The following is a 19324-nucleotide window of genomic DNA, read 5'->3' on the forward strand; positions in this document are numbered from 1 at the left end:
CCATAAAGGCCCTGAAAACGCCCTAAATCCCTCCCCATTCCACCAGGGCCCCCCCCAAATTCCCCCAGCCCCTCCAAATTCTCCTCCCAGCCCCCCAAAATTCCTCCCCCCACACCCCCCTCCCCAAAAACTCACTGGAAGTTGAGGGTGTTGGAGTAGAGGTGCAGAGCTGCCCGGTTGCTGCCGAGCACAAAAAAGGGGGGTGTGGGGGTTATTTTGGGGGGATGGGGGTTTCCTGATGGGTTTGTGATGTGGGGGGAACCCCAAAGGGGTGGGTTTTTTTGGGGGGGGGGGCGTGTCTCACCTCTTGCGGACGTGGAGGGAGACGTACTTGGCGTTGAAGTTCTCGATCATGGCACGGGACGCCTGGTCCATCAGCTTCTGCGCCAGCCCCAGGCGCCGGTGGGATCTCTTCACTGCCTTTTTTTTTGGGGGGGGGGGGGGGTGTTACAGCTAACGCGGGGTACCCCAAAACCGACCCGGGGCACCCCAAAACTCGCCCAACACCCATAGATCGCCGGCAACCTTCAACACCCCTAGCTTCCCCTAAAAGAACCCCCCAAAACCTTCAAAGAACCCCCAAAATTGCTGAAGGGCCCCCCAAAGACCATCAAGGAGCACCCCAAAACCCTTCAAGTGCCCCCCAAATGCTCAGGCCCCTCCCAAGAGACGCCCCCAAACCAGTCCAAGGACCACCCCAAAACCCCCCAAGTGTCCCCCAAATGCTCAGACCCACTCCAAGAGCCCTCAAAGACCCTCAAGGAACACTCCAAAACCCCTCAAGTGACCCCAAATCCCCCCAAAGAGCCCCCCAAATATTCAGACCCATTCTAAGAGACACCCAAACCCCTCAAGGCACCCCCAAAGACCCTCACGGAGCCCCCCAAATGCTTGGACCCACTCTAAGTGCCCCCCAAGTCGTTCTCCCCACAAGACCCCCAAGCGCAACCGGTCACCCCGCTACCTACCAGGGACGTGATGTGCCCATGAGGGACGTCATCAGGGTCCTCCTCCCTGCCAGGCGACAGGGGCCAGAAATGGGGGGGGGGGCCGGCACCCCCAAATCCCATCAGCACTCCCCCTCCCCACCCCAAACCAAAGGGAAAGGCGGGGGGAAAGGGCCCCCCTAAACCGCGCTCACATCTTGGCCAACACGTAGCCCACGATCTTCCCGTTCTCATCTTCAGCGATGTAGGAGAGCTGCGGGGAAGGAAAGGGGGGGCGGTGGGGGGACGCAGGGGTCCCGGGGGGACGCGCAGGGGTCCCGGGGGCGGGGAGGGGAAGGTACCTGGGGCCAAGAGAGGCCGTGGTAGAAGTAATACTTCATCTGGTAGTTCTCGGGCAGGCAGAGCAGGTTGCAGTGTTGCATGTTCATCAGGTCCTCGGGCTGCCGGTGGGGCGCGTCAGGGTGGTGGCGACCCGGAACGGCCCCGGGGGACACGGAGGGGACACCCCGAAACAGGCCCCGGTACTGCCCATGGGCTGCGGCCCCTTCGATGCGCGATCCCCCCCCTCCACAGCCCACTACCCACTTCAGAACCCCGCCAAGGGCCCGGCATCCCCCTCAGAACCCCGCCAAGGGCCCGGCATCCCCCTCAGAACCCCGCCAAGGGCCCGGCATCCCCCTCAGATCCCCGCCAAGGGCCCGGCATCCCCCTCAGATCCCCGCCAAGGGCCCGGCATCCCCCTCAGAACCCCGCCAAGGGCCCGGCATCCCCCTCAGATCCCCGCCAAGGGCCCGGCATCCCCCTCAGATCCCCGCCAAGGGCCCGGCATCCCCCTCAGAACCCCGCCAAGGGCCCGGCATCCCCCTCAGAACCCCGCCAAGGGCCCGGCATCCCCCTCAGAACCCCGCCAAGGGCCCGGCATCCCCCTCAGAACCCCGCCAAGGGCCCGGCATCCCCCTCAGATCCCCGCCAAGGGGCCGGTATCCCCCGCAGATCCCCGCCAAGGGGCCGGCATCCCCCGCAGATCCCCGCCAAGGGGCCGGCATCCCCCGCAGATCCCCGCCAAGGGGCCGGCATCCCCCGCAGATCCCCGCCAAGGGGCCGGCATCCCCCTCAGAACCCCGCCAAGGGCCCGGCATCCCCCTCAGAACCCCGCCAAGGGCCCGGCATCCCCCTCAGAACCCCGCCAAGGGCCCGGCATCCCCCTCAGAACCCCGCCAAGGGCCCGGCATCCCCCTCAGATCCCCGCCAAGGGGCCGGCATCCCCCTCAGATCCCCGCCAAGGGGCCGGCATCCCCCTCAGATCCCCGCCAAGGGGCCGGCATCCCCCTCAGATCCCCGCCAAGGGCCCGGCATCCCCCTCAGATCCCCGCCAAGGGGCCGGCATCCCCCTCAGATCCCCGCCAAGGGGCCGGCATCCCCCTCAGATCCCCGCCAAGGGGCCGGTATCCCCCTCAGATACCCGCCAAGGGGCCGGTATCCCCCTCAGATCCCCGCCAAGGGCCCGGCATCCCCCTCAGAACCCCGCCAAGGGGCCGGTATCCCCCTCAGAACCCCGCCAAGGGGCCGGTATCCCCCTCAGAACCCCGCCAAGGGGCCGGTATCCCCCTCAGAGCCCGCATGGGACTCCGGTTCCCTCTCCCCAAGGCTCGGTATCACCCTCATAGGCCCCCTGCAAAGCCCGGTATCCCCCGCAGAGCCCCATGGCACGCCGGTTCCCCCTTCCCCCAGGCCCGGCTGACCCCCTACCGGGGTCGCGCGCCCTCCCCGGACCCCGGCGCCCTCCCCGACCCCTCCGGGACCCCGGTTCCCCCTCTGCCGGGGTCACCCACCCGCGCATTTCGGATGTTCATGGCTGCAGCCGCCCCGCCGGCGCCGCCGCCGCCGCCCCTCTCCGCTCTCGCGCCGCTTCCGGCGGAAAAGCCCGCTCCGGCCAATCAGCGCTGAGCCCGCCCACCCACTTACCCCGCGCATGCTCGTCCCGCCTCGCGACTTACTGACAGGCGTCCGAGCCAATCAGTGACCGGAGCGAAGGGGCAACACTCGGCCGGCGCAACCCTTTGCCCTCAGCCAATCAGAGGCGATTTCCGGGCAAGCGACGCCTAGGCCGGCGATCCCACACCAACCAATCACAGCTGCGCCCCAAGGGGGAGGCGGGCTTTACCCTCTCCCACCCCCCCTCCCCACCCAATCCCACCTGGCGGCGCAGCGGACTGACAGCGGCGTGAGCCAATGAGAAGGGAGGGCAGGGCAGAGCAGAAACAAGGCAGCATGGCTGCACACGCTTTATTGCGGGGGCGGGGGCGAGGGGGGCACAGGGGGGGTCAGGGCAAGGTCCCCACGGGGGAACAGGGACCCCACGAGGATCCCCACGGCCGGGCAGGGTCCCCACCGTGGGGTATCCCAGCTCCTAGGGCTGCCCCTGGCCCACATTCCAGGGGCGGGGGGGGGGGTTTATCTCCACATCCCAGGGGGGTCCCCACTCGTGGAGGGGGGTCCCCACTCGTGAGGGGTGTCCCCACTCGTGGGGAAGGGGGGATGTCCCCACTCGTAGGAGGTGTCCCCCTCCTGGAGAGCATCCAGCCCCGGCGTCCATCCGTGGGGCCGAGCATCATCTCCTGCTGTGGACTCCCCCACCCCAAAATCGGGGTTCACGGGGGGGGGGGGGGGGAGTGTGTCCCCATCCCCCCCCACACCCCCCAAAATTAGGGCTGCATGCGGAGGGCCCCGTCCAACCTCACCACCTCCCCGTTGACCATGGGGTTCTCGACCAAGGCCTGGACCAGGTGGGCGTATTCGGCGGGGTGACCCAAGCGGGACGGGAAAGGCACTTGTTGTCCCAAAAAACTCCGAACTTTTTCCGGTAAACCGGCCAACAACGGCGTAGAGAACAACCCTAAAAACACACCCCACCCCCCAACACCCCAAAAAAACCAAAAAAAAAAAAAAAAGGGGGGGGTGAATCGCAGCACGATCTCCCCCTCTGTAGCTCCGCCCCCCCCCCACGCGCGCGGACCCCCTCAGCGGCGCCTACCGGGAGCGATGGTGACCACCCGGATCCCCAGCGGCGCCAGGTCGCGGGCGATGGGGAGCGTCATCCCCACGATGCCGCCCTTGGAGGCCGAGTACGCCGCTTGACCCACCTATGGAGGACACGTCTATTGAGGGGTGGGGGGTCCCACCGGCCTGCGGCCCCCCCAAATCGTTGCCGGCGGTCCCCCTCACTGCCCCTCGAAGGCGGCCACGCTGGCGGTGTTGACCACCAAACCGCGGTGGCCGTCGGCGTCGGGTTTGTTCCGGCTCATCAGCTGGGCGCTGAGGCGGATGACGTTGAAGGTCCCCACCAGGTTCACCTGGGGGAAGGGGGATTTGAGGTGGGGTGTCCGGGGACAGCCCCCAAACCCCGTTGACGCCGCTACAGCCGCCGCGACATGCCTGGGTCCACCCTCGACGTCCATGGTCGCCCCGTTGGCCGGGGACGCCCCATAACCACAAACACCCTGTTGGCTGCGGACACCCCACTGGCCACGAACACCCCACAACCACCTCGTTAGCTGGGGGCACCCCAAAACCACTGCATTGACCTGGGTTACCCCACAACCACCTCGTTGGCCTGGGACACCCCAGAACCACCCTGTTGACTGCGGACACCCCACAACCACCTCATCGACCTGGGATGCCCCACAACCGCCCCGTTGACCATGGAGACCCCACACCCACAACCTGTTGGCTGGAGACACCCCACAACTGCCCCGTTGACCACGGCCACCCCACAACTGCAACCTGTTGGCTGGAGACACCCCACAACCGCCCCGTTGACCATGGACACCCCACACCCACAACCTGTTGGCTGGAGACACCCCACAACTGCCCCGCTGACCGTGGACACCCCACACCCGCAACCTGTTGGCTGGAGACACCCCACAACCGCCCCGTTGACCGTGGACACCCACACCCACACCCTGTTGGCTGGAGACACCCCAAACCCACCCCGTTGACCGCGGACACCCCACACCCGCCCCGCTGACCGCCGCACTCACGTTGACGACCTTCTGGAAGTCCTCCAGCTCGTGCACCTTGTCCTTCTTGCCGTTGTAGGTCTTGACGGCGATGCCCACGCCGGCGCAGTTCACCGCCAGGTCCAGCCGCCCAAACTCCTTCTGGGCCAAGGCCAGGGCGGCCCCCACCTCCTCGCTCGACGTCACCTGGGGGGGGGGGGTCGAGGTCGACCCCCGCGTCACGCCAAGAGGCCGGCGGCGGAGGAAAAGGGCCAAACCCGCCCCCCGGACCCCCCGCGCCCTCCCGCGCTCACGTCGGCGGGGGCGAAGGCGCAGCGCTCCCCCAGCTCCGCGGCCAGCTGGACCCCCGGCGAGGTGGGGAGGTCGAGGAGGACCACCCGTGCCCCCTGCTCCACCAGCCGCTCCGCCGTGGCTCGTCCCAGTCCCGAGGCGCCGCCGGTCACCAGTGCCACCAGTCCCTGCGTTGGAAGATTTTTTGGGAGGGGGGAGGAGGAGGAGGGGGGGAACTGACCCCCCCCCCCCGGCCGCCCACGCGTGGCCACGGGGATCTCGCGGGGGTGGGTGGCCGGTACCTTCACGCTGCGGATGGCCGCCATGTCCCTCCCGCCCGGACGGGCCGAGGGAGGGGAGGGGGGAGGCACCGGGGGAGGGAGGGGAAGGGGGCGGAGCTCGGGAGGGAGGACACGGGTGGGGAGGTCCCACGGGGAGGGGTGGGACGTCCGGGAGCGGGGGTGCCGGAGGGGGGGGGGGGGAATGGGGTGCCGCGGGGGTGGGGGCAGGACCCTGTGTGGGGGGAGGATGGGGACACACCCCTCCCCCCAGGGGGTGGGGGCGGGACCCATGGGGGGACAGGATCGGGGACACCCGGGGGACAAGATTGAGACCCCCAAGGGGGACAGGATGGGGCCCGGGGGGACAGGATCGGGCCCCCCGGAGGACAAGATTGAGACCCCCAACGGGGACAAAATCGGGACGCCCGGGGGGGACAGGATGGGGCCCCCAGGGGGACAAGATTGAGACCCCCAAGAGGGACAGGATGGGGCCCGGGCAGACAGGATCGGGCCCCCCAGGGGGACAGGACCGAGACCCCCCAGGGGGACAGGATCGGGCGCCCCAGGGGGACAAGATTGAGACCCCCAAGGGGGACAGGATCGAGCCCCCCACAGGGACAGCACCGAGACCCCCAAAGGGGACAGGATGGGGCCCCCAGGGGGACAAGGTTGAGACCCCCAAGAGGGACAGGATGGGGCGCAGGGGGACAGGATCGGGCCCCCCAGGGGGACAGGACCGAGACGCCCCAGGGGGACAGGATCGGGCGCCCCAGGGGGACAAGATTGAGACCCCCAAGGGGGACAGGATCGAGCCCCCCACAGGGACAGCACCGAGACCCCCAAAGGGGACAGGATGGGGCCCCCAGGGGGACAAGGTTGAGACCCCCAAGAGGGACAGGATGGGGCACAGGGGGACAGGATCGGGCGCCCCAGGGGGACAAGATTGAGACCCCCAAGGGGGACAAAATCGGGACGCCTGGGGGGACAGGACCAAGACCCTCAAAGGGGACAGGATCGGGCCCCCCAGGGGGACAGGACTGAGACCCCCAAGGGGGACAAAATCGGGTCACCCGGGAGGGACAGGATGGGGCCCCCCAGGAGGGCAAGATTGAGACCCCCAAAGGGGACAGGATCGGGCCCCCCAGGGGGACAGGATCAAGACCACCCCCCACCCCCCCGAGACAGGATCGGGCCCCCGTGGGGGGGGGGGGGGCGGCCCCCCATTCTCCCCTCCCAGCCCGGCGAGCGGCCAGGGTGTAGCATTACCCTTGACCTTCCCGGGGGGCACCCGCCGCACCCGCCGCCCCCCCCAAAAATGGAGGAGAAATCACCCAAAATCCAGGTACGCCGAAGGGGAGGGGGTTAAATTTGGGGGGGGGGGGGCGGGGGGGGCACGGAGCGCGGCCGTGGGGGCATCGACCGGCGCCGGGGGCAGAGGGCAGGGACATGGCGGCGAGCGCGGGGCAGCTGACGCAGACCCCCCCTGCAAAAAATGTGGGTCCCCCTTCGCACCCAGCGCTTGCGACGGGGATGTAAGTGGGGAGGGGGGCTTGTTTTTTTTGGGGGGAGGGGGCACCCCCATACAACCACCCTGAGGGGGGCAAATCTCAATCAAAAATTATTTGCCCTCCCTCGGGGCAGCCGGAGCCGCCCCAAGTTGGGGCGCTGGAGGGATTTGGGGGTACAAGACCCCTTTTTTTTGGGGGGGGGCTAAAATATAGCCCCCCCGCAGCATCGGTACCCCAATTTACCAACTGCCCCACCATGGTGATCCTGGTGGGGTTGCCGGCCCGCGGCAAGACCTACATCTCCCGTAAACTCACTCGGTATCTCAACTGGATCGGCACCCCGACGCGAGGCGAGTCTTTTCGGGGGGCTGGGGGGGGGGAAGATTTGGGGGCACCCCCTAACCCCCCCTTTTTTTTTTAGTGTTTAACGTGGGGCAGTACCGGCGCGAAGCCGTGCGGAGCTACAAGAGCTACGAGTTTTTCCGTCACGATAACGAAGAGGCCATGCAAATCCGCAGGTTGGAGGCGGGGAATAATTTTGGGGGTACACTTGTTTTTTGGGGGGGGGGGGTACAGCTGATAGCAACCCCCTCCTCATTCTGCCCCCCCCCCCCAGGCAGTGCGCTCTGGCCGCCCTTAAGGACGTCCGCACCTACTTGAGCTCCGAGGAGGGGCAAGTGGCGGTAGGAGACCCCCCCCCCATTACAAAAATCAGTGCCCCCTTGCCTTTTTTTCTTTTTTTTTTTTGGGGGGGGGGGTCTAAACTGCCCCCCCAAACCTTCAGGTCTTCGACGCAACCAACACGACGCGGGAACGCCGGGCCTTGATCCTGCAGTTCGCGAAGGAAAACGGCTACAAGGTACCGGCGGCGTAATTTTGGGGGGTGGTTATAAGATGGGGGCCCCCCCTCCAAAATATTTGGGGGGGGGGGCTTATAGAGTTGGGGGGAGGGTAGCGGTGCCGCTTTGTGGGGTCCACAGCGCATTGCGGGGGGGGGATGGTGGCACCGTTTCGGGGGTGCTCACGGCCTGGGGGGGGGGTCTGGCACTGCTTTGGGGGGGCAGCGACACTGTTTTGGGGTGCTCACAGCACGGGGGGGCTCTGGCACTGCTTTGGGGGGGCAGCGACACTGTTTTGGGGTGCTCACAGCACGGGGGGGCTCTGGCACTGCTTTGGGGGGGCAGCGACACTGTTTTGGGGTGCTCACAGCACGGGGGGGCTCTGGCACTGCTTTGGGGGGGCAGTGACACCGTTTTGGGATGCTCACAGCATTGAGGGGCTTACAGCACATTCGGGGGGGGGCACTGACACTGTTTTGGGGTGCTCACAGCATGGGGGGTACCATTACCATGCTTTGGGGGTGCTCACAGCATGGGGGGGCACCAGTACCATGCTTTGGGGGTGCTCAGAGCTGGGGGGGTATGGGGGACCCCCTTTCCCCCCCCCCCCAGGTTCTCTTTGTCGAGTCCATTTGCGACGACCCCGCCATCGTCGAGGAGAACATCAAGGTGAGAACCTGGGCAGGCGGGGGACAGGAGGAGGAGCGTGGGGGGGTGGTGGGGGGGGTGTCCTGTGCACATCGACCCCCCCCCCCCCCAAAAACCCGTGCCCCCCGCCCCAGCAAGTGAAGCTGAGCAGCCCCGACTACAAGGGCTGCGCGCAGGAGGAGGTGGTGGCCGACTTCCTCCAGCGCATCGAGTGCTACAAAGCCACCTACGAGCCCCTGGACGAGCAGCTGGACAGGTGACCCCCCAACGTCCGCGTCCCCTCCCCACCCGACCCCGGGGGACCCTCCCCACGCCCCCGAGTGACACGGGGTGTCGCCAACCGCCCCCCCTCCCCGGCCTCGCCGCAAGCGGGCTGTCCTACATCAAGATCTTCGACGTGGGGCTGCGGTACCTGGCGAACCGCGTGCAGGGTCACATCCAGAGCCGCACCGTCTACTACCTGATGAACATCCACGTCACCCCCCGCGCCATCTACCTCAGCCGCCACGGCGAAAGCCAGCTCAACCTGCGGGGACGCATCGGGGGGACTCGGGGCTCTCCCCTCGGGGGCGGCAGGTGGGGTGGGGGGGGGGGGAGAGCCGGGGGGTGCAGCCGCCCAGGGCTTGGGGCCAGGGAGACCCGAGGGCTGGGGGGGGGGACCCGCGGAGGGGCGGGGCTACGGGTAGGGGGTGGGGCTAAGGGAGGAGGACACACCCACCAGATGCTCTGGGTAAGGGAAGAGCTGTGGCAGCAGGTGGAGCTAAGGGAGGAGTCTGCAGCTGTCAGTCACAGCGGTAGGGGTGGGGCTAGGGGAGGAGTCCACAGCTATCAGTCACCCCAGGTAGAGGTGGGGCTAGAGGAAGGGGTGGGGCTAGAGGAGACCACAGCTATCAGTCACCCCGGTAGGGGTGGGGCTAGAGGCAGAGACCACAGCTATCAGTCACCCCGGTAGGGGTGGGGCTAGGGGAAGGGGTGGAGCGAAGGGAGGAGCCCACAGCTATCAGTCACTCTAGGCAAGGGTGGGGCTAAGGGGAGGGAGGTGGAGCTAAGGGAGTCCACACATACCAACCGCCCAGAAGGTGGGGCTAGGCAAAGGGGCAGTGCCAAGGAGTCAGGCCACACCCACAGGAGAAGGGTGTGGCCAGAGACACAGAGCAAAGGGGCTGGGGCCGTCACAAGGCCACACCCACAGAGGGGTGGGGCCAAGGGGTACTGTCTTCTTCCCAAAGGGTGTGGCTGGGGAGACACCCCGCCCCAAGGGCGTGTCCACCCTTGGCCCCTCCCCTTCTCCCTCCCAGTACGCCCAGGCCCTGGCCCAGTTCATCCGCAGCCAGAGCATCCGGGAGCTGAAGGTCTGGACCAGCCACATGAAACGCACCATCGAGACGGCCGAGGCCCTGGGGGTGCCCTACGAGCAGTGGAAGGCCCTCAACGAGATCGACGCCGTCAGTCACCCCTTTTTTTTTGGGGGGGGGGGGGGGGGTTCTGGGGGTCACCCCCCCCCCCCCAAAATATTCCCCTTAAACCTCCCCAACACCCCTTAGGGCGTCTGTGAGGAGATGACCTACGAGGAGATCCAGGAGCGCTACCCCCAAGAATTCGCCTTACGCGACCAGGACAAATATCGCTACCGCTACCCCAAGGGCGAGGTAACCCCCTTCTCCTTCCCCGCCACGATGGCGGAGAGCGGGGTACGCAGCATTTTGGGGGACCCCTCACCCCAATCCTTTCCAGTCCTACGAAGACCTGGTGCAGCGGTTGGAGCCCGTCATCATGGAGCTGGAGCGGCAGGAGAACGTGTTGGTCATCTGCCACCAAGCTGTCATGCGCTGCCTGCTGGCTTATTTCCTGGATAAGAGCGCGGGTAAGGTTTTGGGGAGAATTAGGGAGGTTTTGGGGACAGCCCCAGACCCGCCATCGTCCCCTCTCAATCACGTCTCTCCCTCCCAACAAGATGAGCTGCCCTACCTCAAGTGTCCCCTCCACACGGTGCTCAAGCTGACCCCCGTCGCGTATGGTGAGTGTCCCCCGCCAAAAATGGGGGCCTGTTGCCCCGTGCGTACCCCCAAAATGGGGACAATCCCCCCCAAAAAGGGGGCTGTCGTCCCCCCAAGCTGTAGCCACCGCGTTCCTCCTCCCTCCCCGGGGAGCCAGGGTGCGAGGTGGAATCCATCTTCCTCAACGTCGAAGCGGTAAACACCCACCGGGAGCGACCCCAGGTAAGAGGTCCCCCCACCCCCCCAAAAACACTGAGGCACCCCAAAAAGGGGCGTAAGAGTTTCCCCACCCCCTTCCCCAGAGATTGGGGATGCCCTCCTAAAACCCCACTTCTTCGCCCTGCCAGAACGTCGACATCAGCCGCCCTCCAGCCGAAGCCCTGGTCACCGTCCCTGAGCACTATTGAAGGGTGTGCGTGTGTGTGTCCCCCCCCCGCAATTAAACCTTGCCTTAACGAAGCACTGAACCTGGAGATTGGGGGGCTGCACCCCAGAAGGGCACCTTTATTTTGGGGAGGGGTCCCAGGATTGAGGAAGGGGACGTCAGGGAGTGGCCTCTGCCTCGTTGTAGTGGCTCATCCAAAACGTAGGGTCCTTCCCTTGGATCTGGGGGGGGAGCGTGTTGGGGAGAAAAAGGGGGGGGGGGGGGGGAGTCACAAATCAAGCCCCAGGGCCCCTCAAAAGCCGGGGCCGCCCCCCTTCCACGGCCTCACCTTCGCCACGAAGCGCAGCACGTCCTTCTTGGAGGTCTCCTTGACCGCCCGCGACCCCCACTGATAGTTGAATTCAGGGGGATCCGTCAGGGGGACGGGGGTGATCTCTAGGTACCTGCAAAGGAAGGCGGGATGGTGATGAACAGCCCCCACCCCCTGTACATTTTGGGAGGGGACCCCAAAGGGGGTGTCCGGCACTCCCCGGCCCCGTGACGGACCCCTCAAGTCACGGGGTGGAGGTGGGAAGAGCTGTGCTGGGTTTTTTTTCTCTGCGGTGTGGTATAAACAGCCCGGCCGAGGCTGGCGCCGGGGCTGCTCTGTGCGCACCGGGGAGGGGGACACGCACCCCAAAATTGCCGAACAGGGAGGAAACCCCCCACCCCAACCCACCCCCCCAGACTCACTTCTGCCGCACAAACTCCTCCGTCACCAGCTTCCTGACGTCCCCGAAGACCTCGTGTCGCTCCCTGAGGGCGGCGGGGTTAACGAGGCGCGGCAGCAACGAGCCCCCTTTCCCCCCCCTACGCTGGGGGTGCGCGTCCCCCCATAGCCTACCCTGGTTGCACCCGGAGCCGGCGGAGGAATTCCCACACGGCGCCTGGAAAAAGGGGGTGGAATGACAGTGGAATGAGGGGCTCACCACGAAGGGGAAGTGGGGTACGGGGCAGGGGGGAGGTTTGGGGGGGATGTGGGGGGGCTCACCGTCTTTAACCGAGTTGCCCTTCATGAAGATGAAGCTGAGGATGACCATGAGGAGCCCCAGCTTCGCTGTCTGGTTGTCCCTGCGGCAGACGGAGAGGCGCGTCACTCACCGGAGCAGGGGAGGGGGACACGCGATGGGGTCTGCCCCATCACCCCCAAAATCACCCAGGGGTCCCCCAACACTGGCCCCTCACCGGCGCAGGTTCTCCCCCTCGGCGCGGGGCAGGTCGCTGGTGAGGATGTAGATGTGGTGTTTGGTGTCGATCTCCACCAGCTTCAGCCCAAACACCTGTGGGAGGCGAAGGGTTAATCTAGCAGGGGGGTCGTCCCCCCCCCCCCCAAAAAACCCACACTCCTCCATACCCCACCCTCTCACATGCTGCAGGGTCCTGCCTGCCTGGTTGACGATCTCTGAATAGACATCCTTATATTCCCGGATGACTTTCTTCAGGATATCTGCAAGAGAAAGGGAAAGGGAGGGAATTCTGGAGGGGTTTGGGGGTCCCAAAGCTTTGAGAAGGGAACAGGGCTCCCCTAAACCTACCCGCTCTCTTGATGGGGATCTTCTTCTGATCTTTCACAAGCAGGAACTGAACCAGCTCGCTCACCTGCGTGCGTGTGGGGGGGAGGCCAAGATAACACAAGAACTAAGACACACCTCTCGGGGAGGGGACAGAAAGGGGATCGCCTCGACCCACCTTCTGATTCACTTGGTCCTGGGAGCGCCTCTCCAGGTTCCTCTGCACCTGGCTGTGCGTCGGCGTCTGGCTCAGGTTAAAATCCTCATCCCCATCGTCCCCCTGCGGGGAAACACCAGGCAGATACCGCCGCGGAGGAGCACCCCCACAGCCAGGGAGGAAGGGCAGAGAGGAGGGACAGCCCCTTACCTGAGAGAAGCCCGACACTTTGCTGCGCTTCCTCTGGGATGCCCGCTGGGACATTTCTCACAACAGCTCTGACAGGAAAAGAAGCGCCGGGGGGCATAAAACTACGACGAGGCGGTCTCCAGCGCTGTCCCCCACATCCCCTCCTCGCTTTTCCCCGCTTACAACCAGGCCACAGACCGCTCCCCCAACCCCGGGCCCACTAAAACCACCCGCCGCCCCCGCCGCCATTACCCGCCTCCATCCCGTCGCGCCTGCGCGCGCCGCCCCCACCTGCGCATGCGCCCGCAGCGGCCCCGCCCCCGCCTCCTTATTGGCCCGAGCACCGCCCTCTTTCCCACCCCCACCTCCCCCTTCGCGCCGCGATTGGGCGAGCGGCGGTGCTCGCTCCGCCCGCTTCGCACGTGCGGGCCGGCGGCCGCGAGGCTCGCCTCGCGACACCCCCCCCCTCCCCCGGTGGCAAAAAAAGGCGGGAAAAGCGCCGGCGCGCGCGCCACCCCCCCCCCCCCTTCTCCTCAGGGACACAAAATGGCGGCCGCGCCGCTTCCACCGTTAAAAACAAGACGAAAACACCCCCAGACAACCCGAAAGGCCGATTTTTACCTCTCTGCTCGCCTAAATAAAGGTATTCAAAGCACCTGTGTTGCCCCCGTCCCCCATAACACGCCTCCGGAGCCCTTCCCTCAGGTGGAGGAAGAGACAACAAAATGGCGGCTGCGGATGAGGGGAGCTCTCTGCCCACGGCCACCCCCTTCAGCCCAACCCTGGGATACGGGCGTACCTTGCACCCCACAACTCCAAGGAAGCCTTCATCATCTGCTTGTGCAGCTGAGGATGCTGTGAGGGGTAAGGTGGACAACTTGGGGACACAACCCCTCCCTCCCTATTCCTTTTGGAGGTGTACAAGGGGTTTTGGGGAGCAGAGGACCTCGGGGTCCAGTGGTGGGGGTCCAGGGTGGCATTTGGGGTGCTCTGCAGGGTTGGGCAGGGCTTATTTGCTGTCAAAGGGGGACACAGGCTGCCCTATAGGGCATGGGGAAGGCTAAGAAATGGAAATGGGGTGCCCTAAATAGTGGGGGTGCACACCTCTGCCCTCCCACAGTTGAGCCCCTCCTCAATCCCAATTTTGGGGTTCACCAAGCCCCCCTGGGAGCTGTCAGCTGGAAAACCAGCATCACCTCCAAATCGGCAGGGGTTTCCACATCCCCATTTTGCCTCCCCCCCACCCCGCGCTGATGGGATCAGCTCCCCAAATTTCCATAGGGATTTAGGGGCCCCTTTCCTTCCCCCCCCCCCCCCCCCCCAAGCCTCTGTAATCCAACCTCCTGGTTGAGACAACCCCAAAATCGCACCTCCCGGACGCACAGCTATTCCGCCCATGCTTTTATTTTACAAAAGGCGCTTTTTTTTTAAACGCATTCCTGCCTTTAAAAAAATAACAAATCTCTGCTGCCGACGCCCCGTTCTCAGAGCTGCATGGCCGCCTCCAGCGTCTCCGAAAGCTTCGTGGCGATTTTCTCTGCAGCGTGGTGGGGGGGATGGTCTCAGTTTGGGGGAGATCAGGAGGATTTTGGGGGGGGTCAGGGAGGTTTGGGGGTATCGAGACAGATGGGAAAAGGGGGTGTTTTTACTCACCCGCTCTTTTTTGCAGCTTTTTTCTCCGTTTGCTGGCAGCCTGCAGACCCTGGCCCTGTAGCAAGGGGTGGAGGGCGGCCACCTCCTCCAAACGGGGGGCACGGGGCGCAGACCCCTCCCCGCCACCCCCCGTCTTCACCCGGGGCTTCAGCTCCACCGTCACCGCGCCAAGCTGGGGGGGAATCAAAAATAAACCTATCACACCCCCCAAAAAACCCCACCTCTTGGGGAACCCACCCCAATTCCTTCCTCACCTCCAGGTCACCGTCGTCATCTTCCATGGGTGTTTCTTCCTCCCCGCCGGATTCCTCCTCCTCCTCTTCCTCCGCCTCGGGGACACACGGGGACAGCCCGATGCCCGTCACTGTCGCTGGTACAGCTGCAGGGGGGCCAGGTGAGCTTTTGGGGGGGTCACCTCAGGGTGCAGGGGGGGAGGATCCCCCACTTCTCACCCGCCAGAGCCTCGGCGTCGCCCCTCTCCAGCGCCTCCAGGTCGAGCTCCGGCCCCAGCGCCGTCAGGATCTGGGCCTCCAGCTGCACCCCCTGCGTTTCGGGGGGGCGGGTGTAGTAGGAGATCTTGCCGCTGTGGCAGAAAAAAGGGGGTCAGGGTGTGAGGAGACCCCCTCCCCCAAAAATGGTGTCGATAGACTCCTCCAGCCCCTAGAAAAGGGAGTCAGAGTGTGTGGGGAGACCCCCTCAAAAGGGGGTCAGGGTGTGAGGAGACCTCCCCAAAAGTGGGTCAGGGTGTGAATAGGACTCCTCCAGCCCCTAAAAAAGGGGGTCAGGGTGTGGGGAGACCCCCTCAAAAGCGGGTCAGGGTGTGACAAGACTCCTGCAGCTGCCAAAAATTGGGGTCAGGGTGTGGGGAGACCCCCCCGAATGCATCCGTCCCCCACGCCACCCACCTACCTGGTCCAGTCGCGCAGCAGGGCCACGGCAGCGGCGTGGGGGTCCGGCAGCCCCCCGGGACGGAGCCGGCCTTGTCGCCGGGCCAGGTGGGACAGGAATTGCCGGGGGTCGGCACAGGGGGGGACCCCGTAAAGCTCGCTCAGCTGTTGGGGGGGCACACAGGGGGTCTTGTCACCCTCTCCCGGGCTGTTGTCACCCCGCAGCTCCTTGGGGCCAAAAGGGGGTGGAAATGCCAAAGGCACCCCTGACAAAAAACCCCAAACCCCTCCTTGTTGCCATGGCAACAGGGGTCCTGCCCCCTCATATCCTTAGTCCCCATAGCAACTAAGCCCCCTAACACCCCTAGTCGCCATGCCAACAGGCCCGAGGCCCCCCAAGACACCCATAGTCACTACAGCAACAGGTCTGGGCCCCCAAGGGTGTCCCCAGAAACCCCCAATTGTCATGGTGATGGGCCTGAGCCCCTGATACACCCATAGTCACCATGGCAACAGGTCTGGCCCCCAAGGAGGCGGGGTCCCCAGACACCCGTAGTTGCCATAGCAACAGGCCTGAAGGCTCCCAAGATGCCTGTAGTCACCATGGCAACATGCCTGAGCCCCTGGGGGGTCCCCCAGACACCTGTGGTCGCCACGGCGACAGGCCTGAGCCCCCAAAGGGGGGTGCCCAGCCCCACCTGTTCGGGGGGGCAGCGGCGCAGGATGGCGGCGGCGGGGCTCAGGGGGTCCCGCAGGCGCTGGGGGGCCAGGGCACCCCTCAGGGGGGCGGCGGCGGTGGGGGCCCCTGTCGCCATGACGACGCCGGGACAGTCCAACAGCTGGATGTGCCGGTCCAGCTGCACTGCCTGCAGGCACCTAAAGGGGGTGGAGTCAAATGGGGCGGGGCTTCACAAACCCCTCCCACCGGGAGGAGCTTCTCAAGCCACCCCTGTGTGGGTGGGGCTAACAGCCCATTCCCCCCCGGGGCGGGGCTCACCTGGTAACGCCCGGTGATGCCCCCACCCCGCAGGCCCGGCTCCTCTTCAGGCTGTTGATGAGGCTGCTCTTACCCACGTTGGGGTACCCTGGGAAGGGTGTAACCGTCACCGGGGGGGGTCCCCAAAACCCGGCCCCACCCCACAGATCCCCCACTCACCCACCACGCCCACGGTGATGGTCGTTTTCACCTCCCCGGAACGGCTGTAGTTGGCCAGGACGCGGAGTAAACAGTCAGCGCCCACGCAGGCGCCGCCGGCCAGCACCTCCTCTGGAGCTGTCGCTGCCGGCAGCCGGCTCTGTTTCTGCACGGGGGGCACGGCCGGGTGAGGTGGGGGGTCCTGGCTGCCCCACAGACCCTGTGACCCCCCCCAAAATCATCCCCCAACCCTTTGTCTTTTTTCTTTTCTTTTCCCGGGACCCCACCAGGTTGCGGCTCTGCTGCTGCGTGCACGCCTTGAAGGCCACGGTGGGGAACTCGCCTCGTAGGTACTTCAGCCACGCCGCCACCACGTCCCGCGGCACCAGGTCTGGCGAAAAGACACACAAAAGGGGTGTCTCCCCATCACCTACAGGAAACCGGGACCCCCCCAGACCCCTCCCCAAATCCCCCATCCCCGTACCGATCTTGTTAAGGACGAGCACCAGGCGCTGGCGGTGCCCAGCGTGCCGGACGGCGGCCTCCAGCTGTGGGCTGCGGCAGCCCTGGGGATCGCGGGCGTCCAGCACCTCCAGCACCACGTCGGACGCTGCCAACACCTACCAAAAAGGGGGTTCAAGTTGGGGGGGGAACCCCAAAACCCCTCCAACTCCCCCTCCCCGCCCAGGGAACTCACCTTGCGCAGCTCTCGCCCGTACTGCCGCAGCGAGGCCTCTTCTTGCGCGTCGGGCTGGCTGGCCACCGCCTCCTATGTGACACCCCCCACGTTAAAGGCGGGGGGGGCCCCGATATTTGGGGAGAGCCCCTCCTCCCTCGTAAGAGGCACCCACTTTGCGCTCAAACTCCCGCTGTCGCCGCAGGGCGTCGTGCCGCAGCCCGGCCAGGCTCCGCCGCCCTCCCACCTCCGTCTCCCGGGCCTCCTCCCGCCGTCGCCGCGCCTCCGCCGCCTGCGGGACGCAACGGGGGGACGTTCAGTCCTTGGGGGGACGGGGGGAGGTGTGTGACACAAGCCGACCCCCCCGCCCCGTTCTCTCCCGCGATGTATTTAATTTTTTACCCTTTTCTGCCTGTTTTCGGCCTGCTGCTGGAGGCGCCTGGCGAAGCGGCCCAGCTGCGGCACCCCCGGGTCTTTCTTCCCCACCGCCTTCGCGCGTTTTCCCTGCGCGATAAGCACACGCCGTTATTATGGGCTGGGGGCTGTACGCCCCCAAACCGAGCCGGTACCCTCTTCCCCCGGGCTGTGGGGGCCGGCAACCCCCCCAATCCCCCGGGGCTCACCTGAACCCGCTTGCTCCGGGCCGCCTCCACTTGCCGCCTGCGGAGAGGGGCCGAGTGAAGGGGAGGGGTCCTCCAAACCCCCCTCGGCCCCCCAAAGCCCCCCGTGGGGTCGCCGTACCCCCCCCCCAGCCCCCCAGGACTCACGGGAGCGGGTCATGGCTGCACTGCCGGCAGGGGCCTCACGCCGCCGGGGCTACGTTCCGCCTCGCTGTTGCGCCACTTCCGGCGCGACGAGCAACTTCCGCCCCTCCCCTAGCTACGCCACACTCAAGGTGGCGGACACACCAGGGTACTGCCACGCCCACGATGGCGGGCACATTATCGCGGCGACACAAATGCCCCTCTCAAGATGGCCGCCGCCACACCCAAAATGGCGGATATAAGGCAGCGGCGGCACCAATGCCACGCTCAAGATGGCCCCCGCCACACCCAAAATGGCGGCCACAAGGCAACGGCGGCACTAATGCCACGCTCAAGATGGCCGCCGCCACACTCAAAATGGCAGCCACGGCGGTGCCTGACACCCTCCCCACACCCAAGATGGCGGCCACACCCTCCCCGACACCCCCAAACCTCCACACCCCCCCCCACACACCCCCCAAAAACGACCGGGACTGCCCTTACCAAGAGTGCACTTTTTTTATTCCTCTTTTTTTTTTTTTTTTTTAACTTTTTTCTCTCAATTTTGGGGTGGGGGAGGGGGCCAAAGCTCCTCTTATATATAATTTGGGGGATGGGGAACGTGTCTCCCCCCACCTTCGCCATCCCTGTCCCCCCGCACAACAGAACAAAAAACCCCAAACCGGGAAAGGGCCGGGGGGGGGGGGCGGGGAGGGGAGAAAAATAAAAATAAACCACCCCCCCCCCCCCCAAAAAAGACCAACAACCAAAAAAAGCCAACGAAACCAAAAAATATATATATATATTTATAGAGATCCTTTGCCGTCTCTGCCGCGCCCACCCCGCCGTGGGGGAGGGGGGTGTGGGGGGGGGGGGTGTTTTGGGGGTGCCCCCTCGGCCCCCCCCCAGTCCCCGGCTACGCCAGGCCGAAGCCCTCGGAGCACTCCTGGATGGCGAGCAGCAGCATGTGCCGCAGCTTCTCGTAGCTCTCGTAGGCCGGCAGGTCCAGCTGGTTGAAGCTGCGCGCGGCGACGAGCGTCACCCGCCGCGTCGCCGCGTCCGCGCCGTGTGTGTCCCCCCCCCCCCCTCCCGCCGGCGTCCCCTCGCTCCGCGGGGTTCGGACCCCGGACCTCGGCGCCCCTCGGGGGTCGCCGTCCCCCCCCCCTCCCCTCGGGCGCGTCCCCCGTACCAGGTGTGGGCGGAGGGCAGGCGGTCGGTGGAGCGGTCGTCGCGGTGGATCTGGAATTTCTGAATGCCGTTCATCCCTTCCAGGGCGGCGAATCCCTGCAGCGGCACCTTGGACGTCCCCGTCACGAACTGCAGGAATTTGGCCCGATCCGCTTGGTCGAAGGACCTCAGCGCTCGCCAAAACCACTGGATCTGGGGGAGGAGGCGACCGTCAAGCCCCGCCAAAAAAAAAAACACCGAAAAGGAGGGGTC

At 65.9% G+C, this 19324-nt stretch overlaps 6 protein-coding genes across 6 annotated transcripts in view; 1 reads left to right on the forward strand and 5 right to left on the reverse strand.

Annotated features, from left to right (window-relative positions):
• Positions 1-131: 131 nt before the first annotated feature.
• LOC309414675 (N-alpha-acetyltransferase 10) lies at positions 132-2800 on the reverse strand (the record flags this gene model as incomplete). Its single annotated transcript, XM_082012034.1, has 6 exons — positions 132-180; positions 305-420; positions 969-1014; positions 1142-1200; positions 1289-1387; positions 2780-2800. The coding sequence occupies 6 exons, from the start codon at positions 2798-2800 to the stop codon at positions 132-134; spliced, it is 390 nt and encodes a 129-aa protein (XP_081868160.1).
• An 837-nt stretch (positions 2801-3637) lies between these two features.
• On the reverse strand, positions 3638-5698 carry HSD17B10 (hydroxysteroid 17-beta dehydrogenase 10). The gene is given in 7 exon segments (XM_082012038.1): positions 3638-3843; positions 3982-4090; positions 4173-4174; positions 4177-4300; positions 4988-5152; positions 5260-5424; positions 5539-5698. Coding segments are annotated over 7 exon segments (780 nt in total). The 5' UTR covers positions 5563-5698; the 3' UTR covers positions 3638-3652.
• A 1265-nt stretch (positions 5699-6963) lies between these two features.
• Positions 6964-10916, forward strand: PFKFB1 (6-phosphofructo-2-kinase/fructose-2,6-biphosphatase 1; the record flags this gene model as incomplete). The annotated part of the gene is given in 16 exon segments (XM_082012045.1): positions 6964-6996; positions 6998-7049; positions 7250-7375; positions 7447-7543; positions 7642-7708; positions 7810-7884; positions 8477-8533; positions 8647-8768; positions 8882-9051; positions 9054-9088; positions 9811-9957; positions 10057-10161; positions 10247-10376; positions 10467-10529; positions 10667-10731; positions 10857-10916. Coding segments are annotated over 16 exon segments (1404 nt in total).
• Positions 10917-11052: 136 nt separating this feature from the next.
• Positions 11053-12865, reverse strand: LOC309414716 (non-structural maintenance of chromosomes element 3 homolog; the record flags this gene model as incomplete). The annotated part of the gene is made up of 10 exons (XM_082012081.1): positions 11053-11115; positions 11223-11337; positions 11627-11689; positions 11778-11820; positions 11925-12004; positions 12119-12213; positions 12301-12380; positions 12469-12532; positions 12623-12724; positions 12812-12865. The coding sequence occupies 10 exons, from the start codon at positions 12863-12865 to the stop codon at positions 11053-11055; spliced, it is 759 nt and encodes a 252-aa protein (XP_081868207.1).
• Positions 12866-14201: 1336 nt separating this feature from the next.
• On the reverse strand, positions 14202-18083 carry GNL3L (G protein nucleolar 3 like; the record flags this gene model as incomplete). Its single annotated transcript, XM_082012082.1, has 15 exons — positions 14202-14327; positions 14444-14615; positions 14698-14822; positions 14896-15026; positions 15353-15495; positions 16029-16206; positions 16328-16415; positions 16487-16631; positions 16753-16856; positions 16950-17085; positions 17163-17234; positions 17317-17433; positions 17544-17645; positions 17765-17801; positions 18070-18083. The coding sequence occupies 15 exons, from the start codon at positions 18081-18083 to the stop codon at positions 14275-14277; spliced, it is 1617 nt and encodes a 538-aa protein (XP_081868208.1). The 3' UTR covers positions 14202-14274.
• A 1156-nt stretch (positions 18084-19239) lies between these two features.
• BICRA (BRD4 interacting chromatin remodeling complex associated protein) overlaps positions 19240-19324 on the reverse strand; it is a gene marked incomplete at its 3' end in the record, with an annotated part of 12019 nt that continues 11934 nt past the window's right edge. The window contains exon 14 of the mRNA XM_082012083.1: positions 19240-19264. Within this exon, the coding sequence (XP_081868209.1) occupies positions 19240-19264 (25 nt within the window). The remainder of the gene's footprint in view (positions 19265-19324) is intronic.

This window comes from Phaethon aethereus (genome assembly GCF_964289735.1).
Source record: "Phaethon aethereus genome assembly, chromosome: 31".
Classification (NCBI taxonomy): domain Eukaryota; kingdom Metazoa; phylum Chordata; class Aves; order Phaethontiformes; family Phaethontidae; genus Phaethon; species Phaethon aethereus.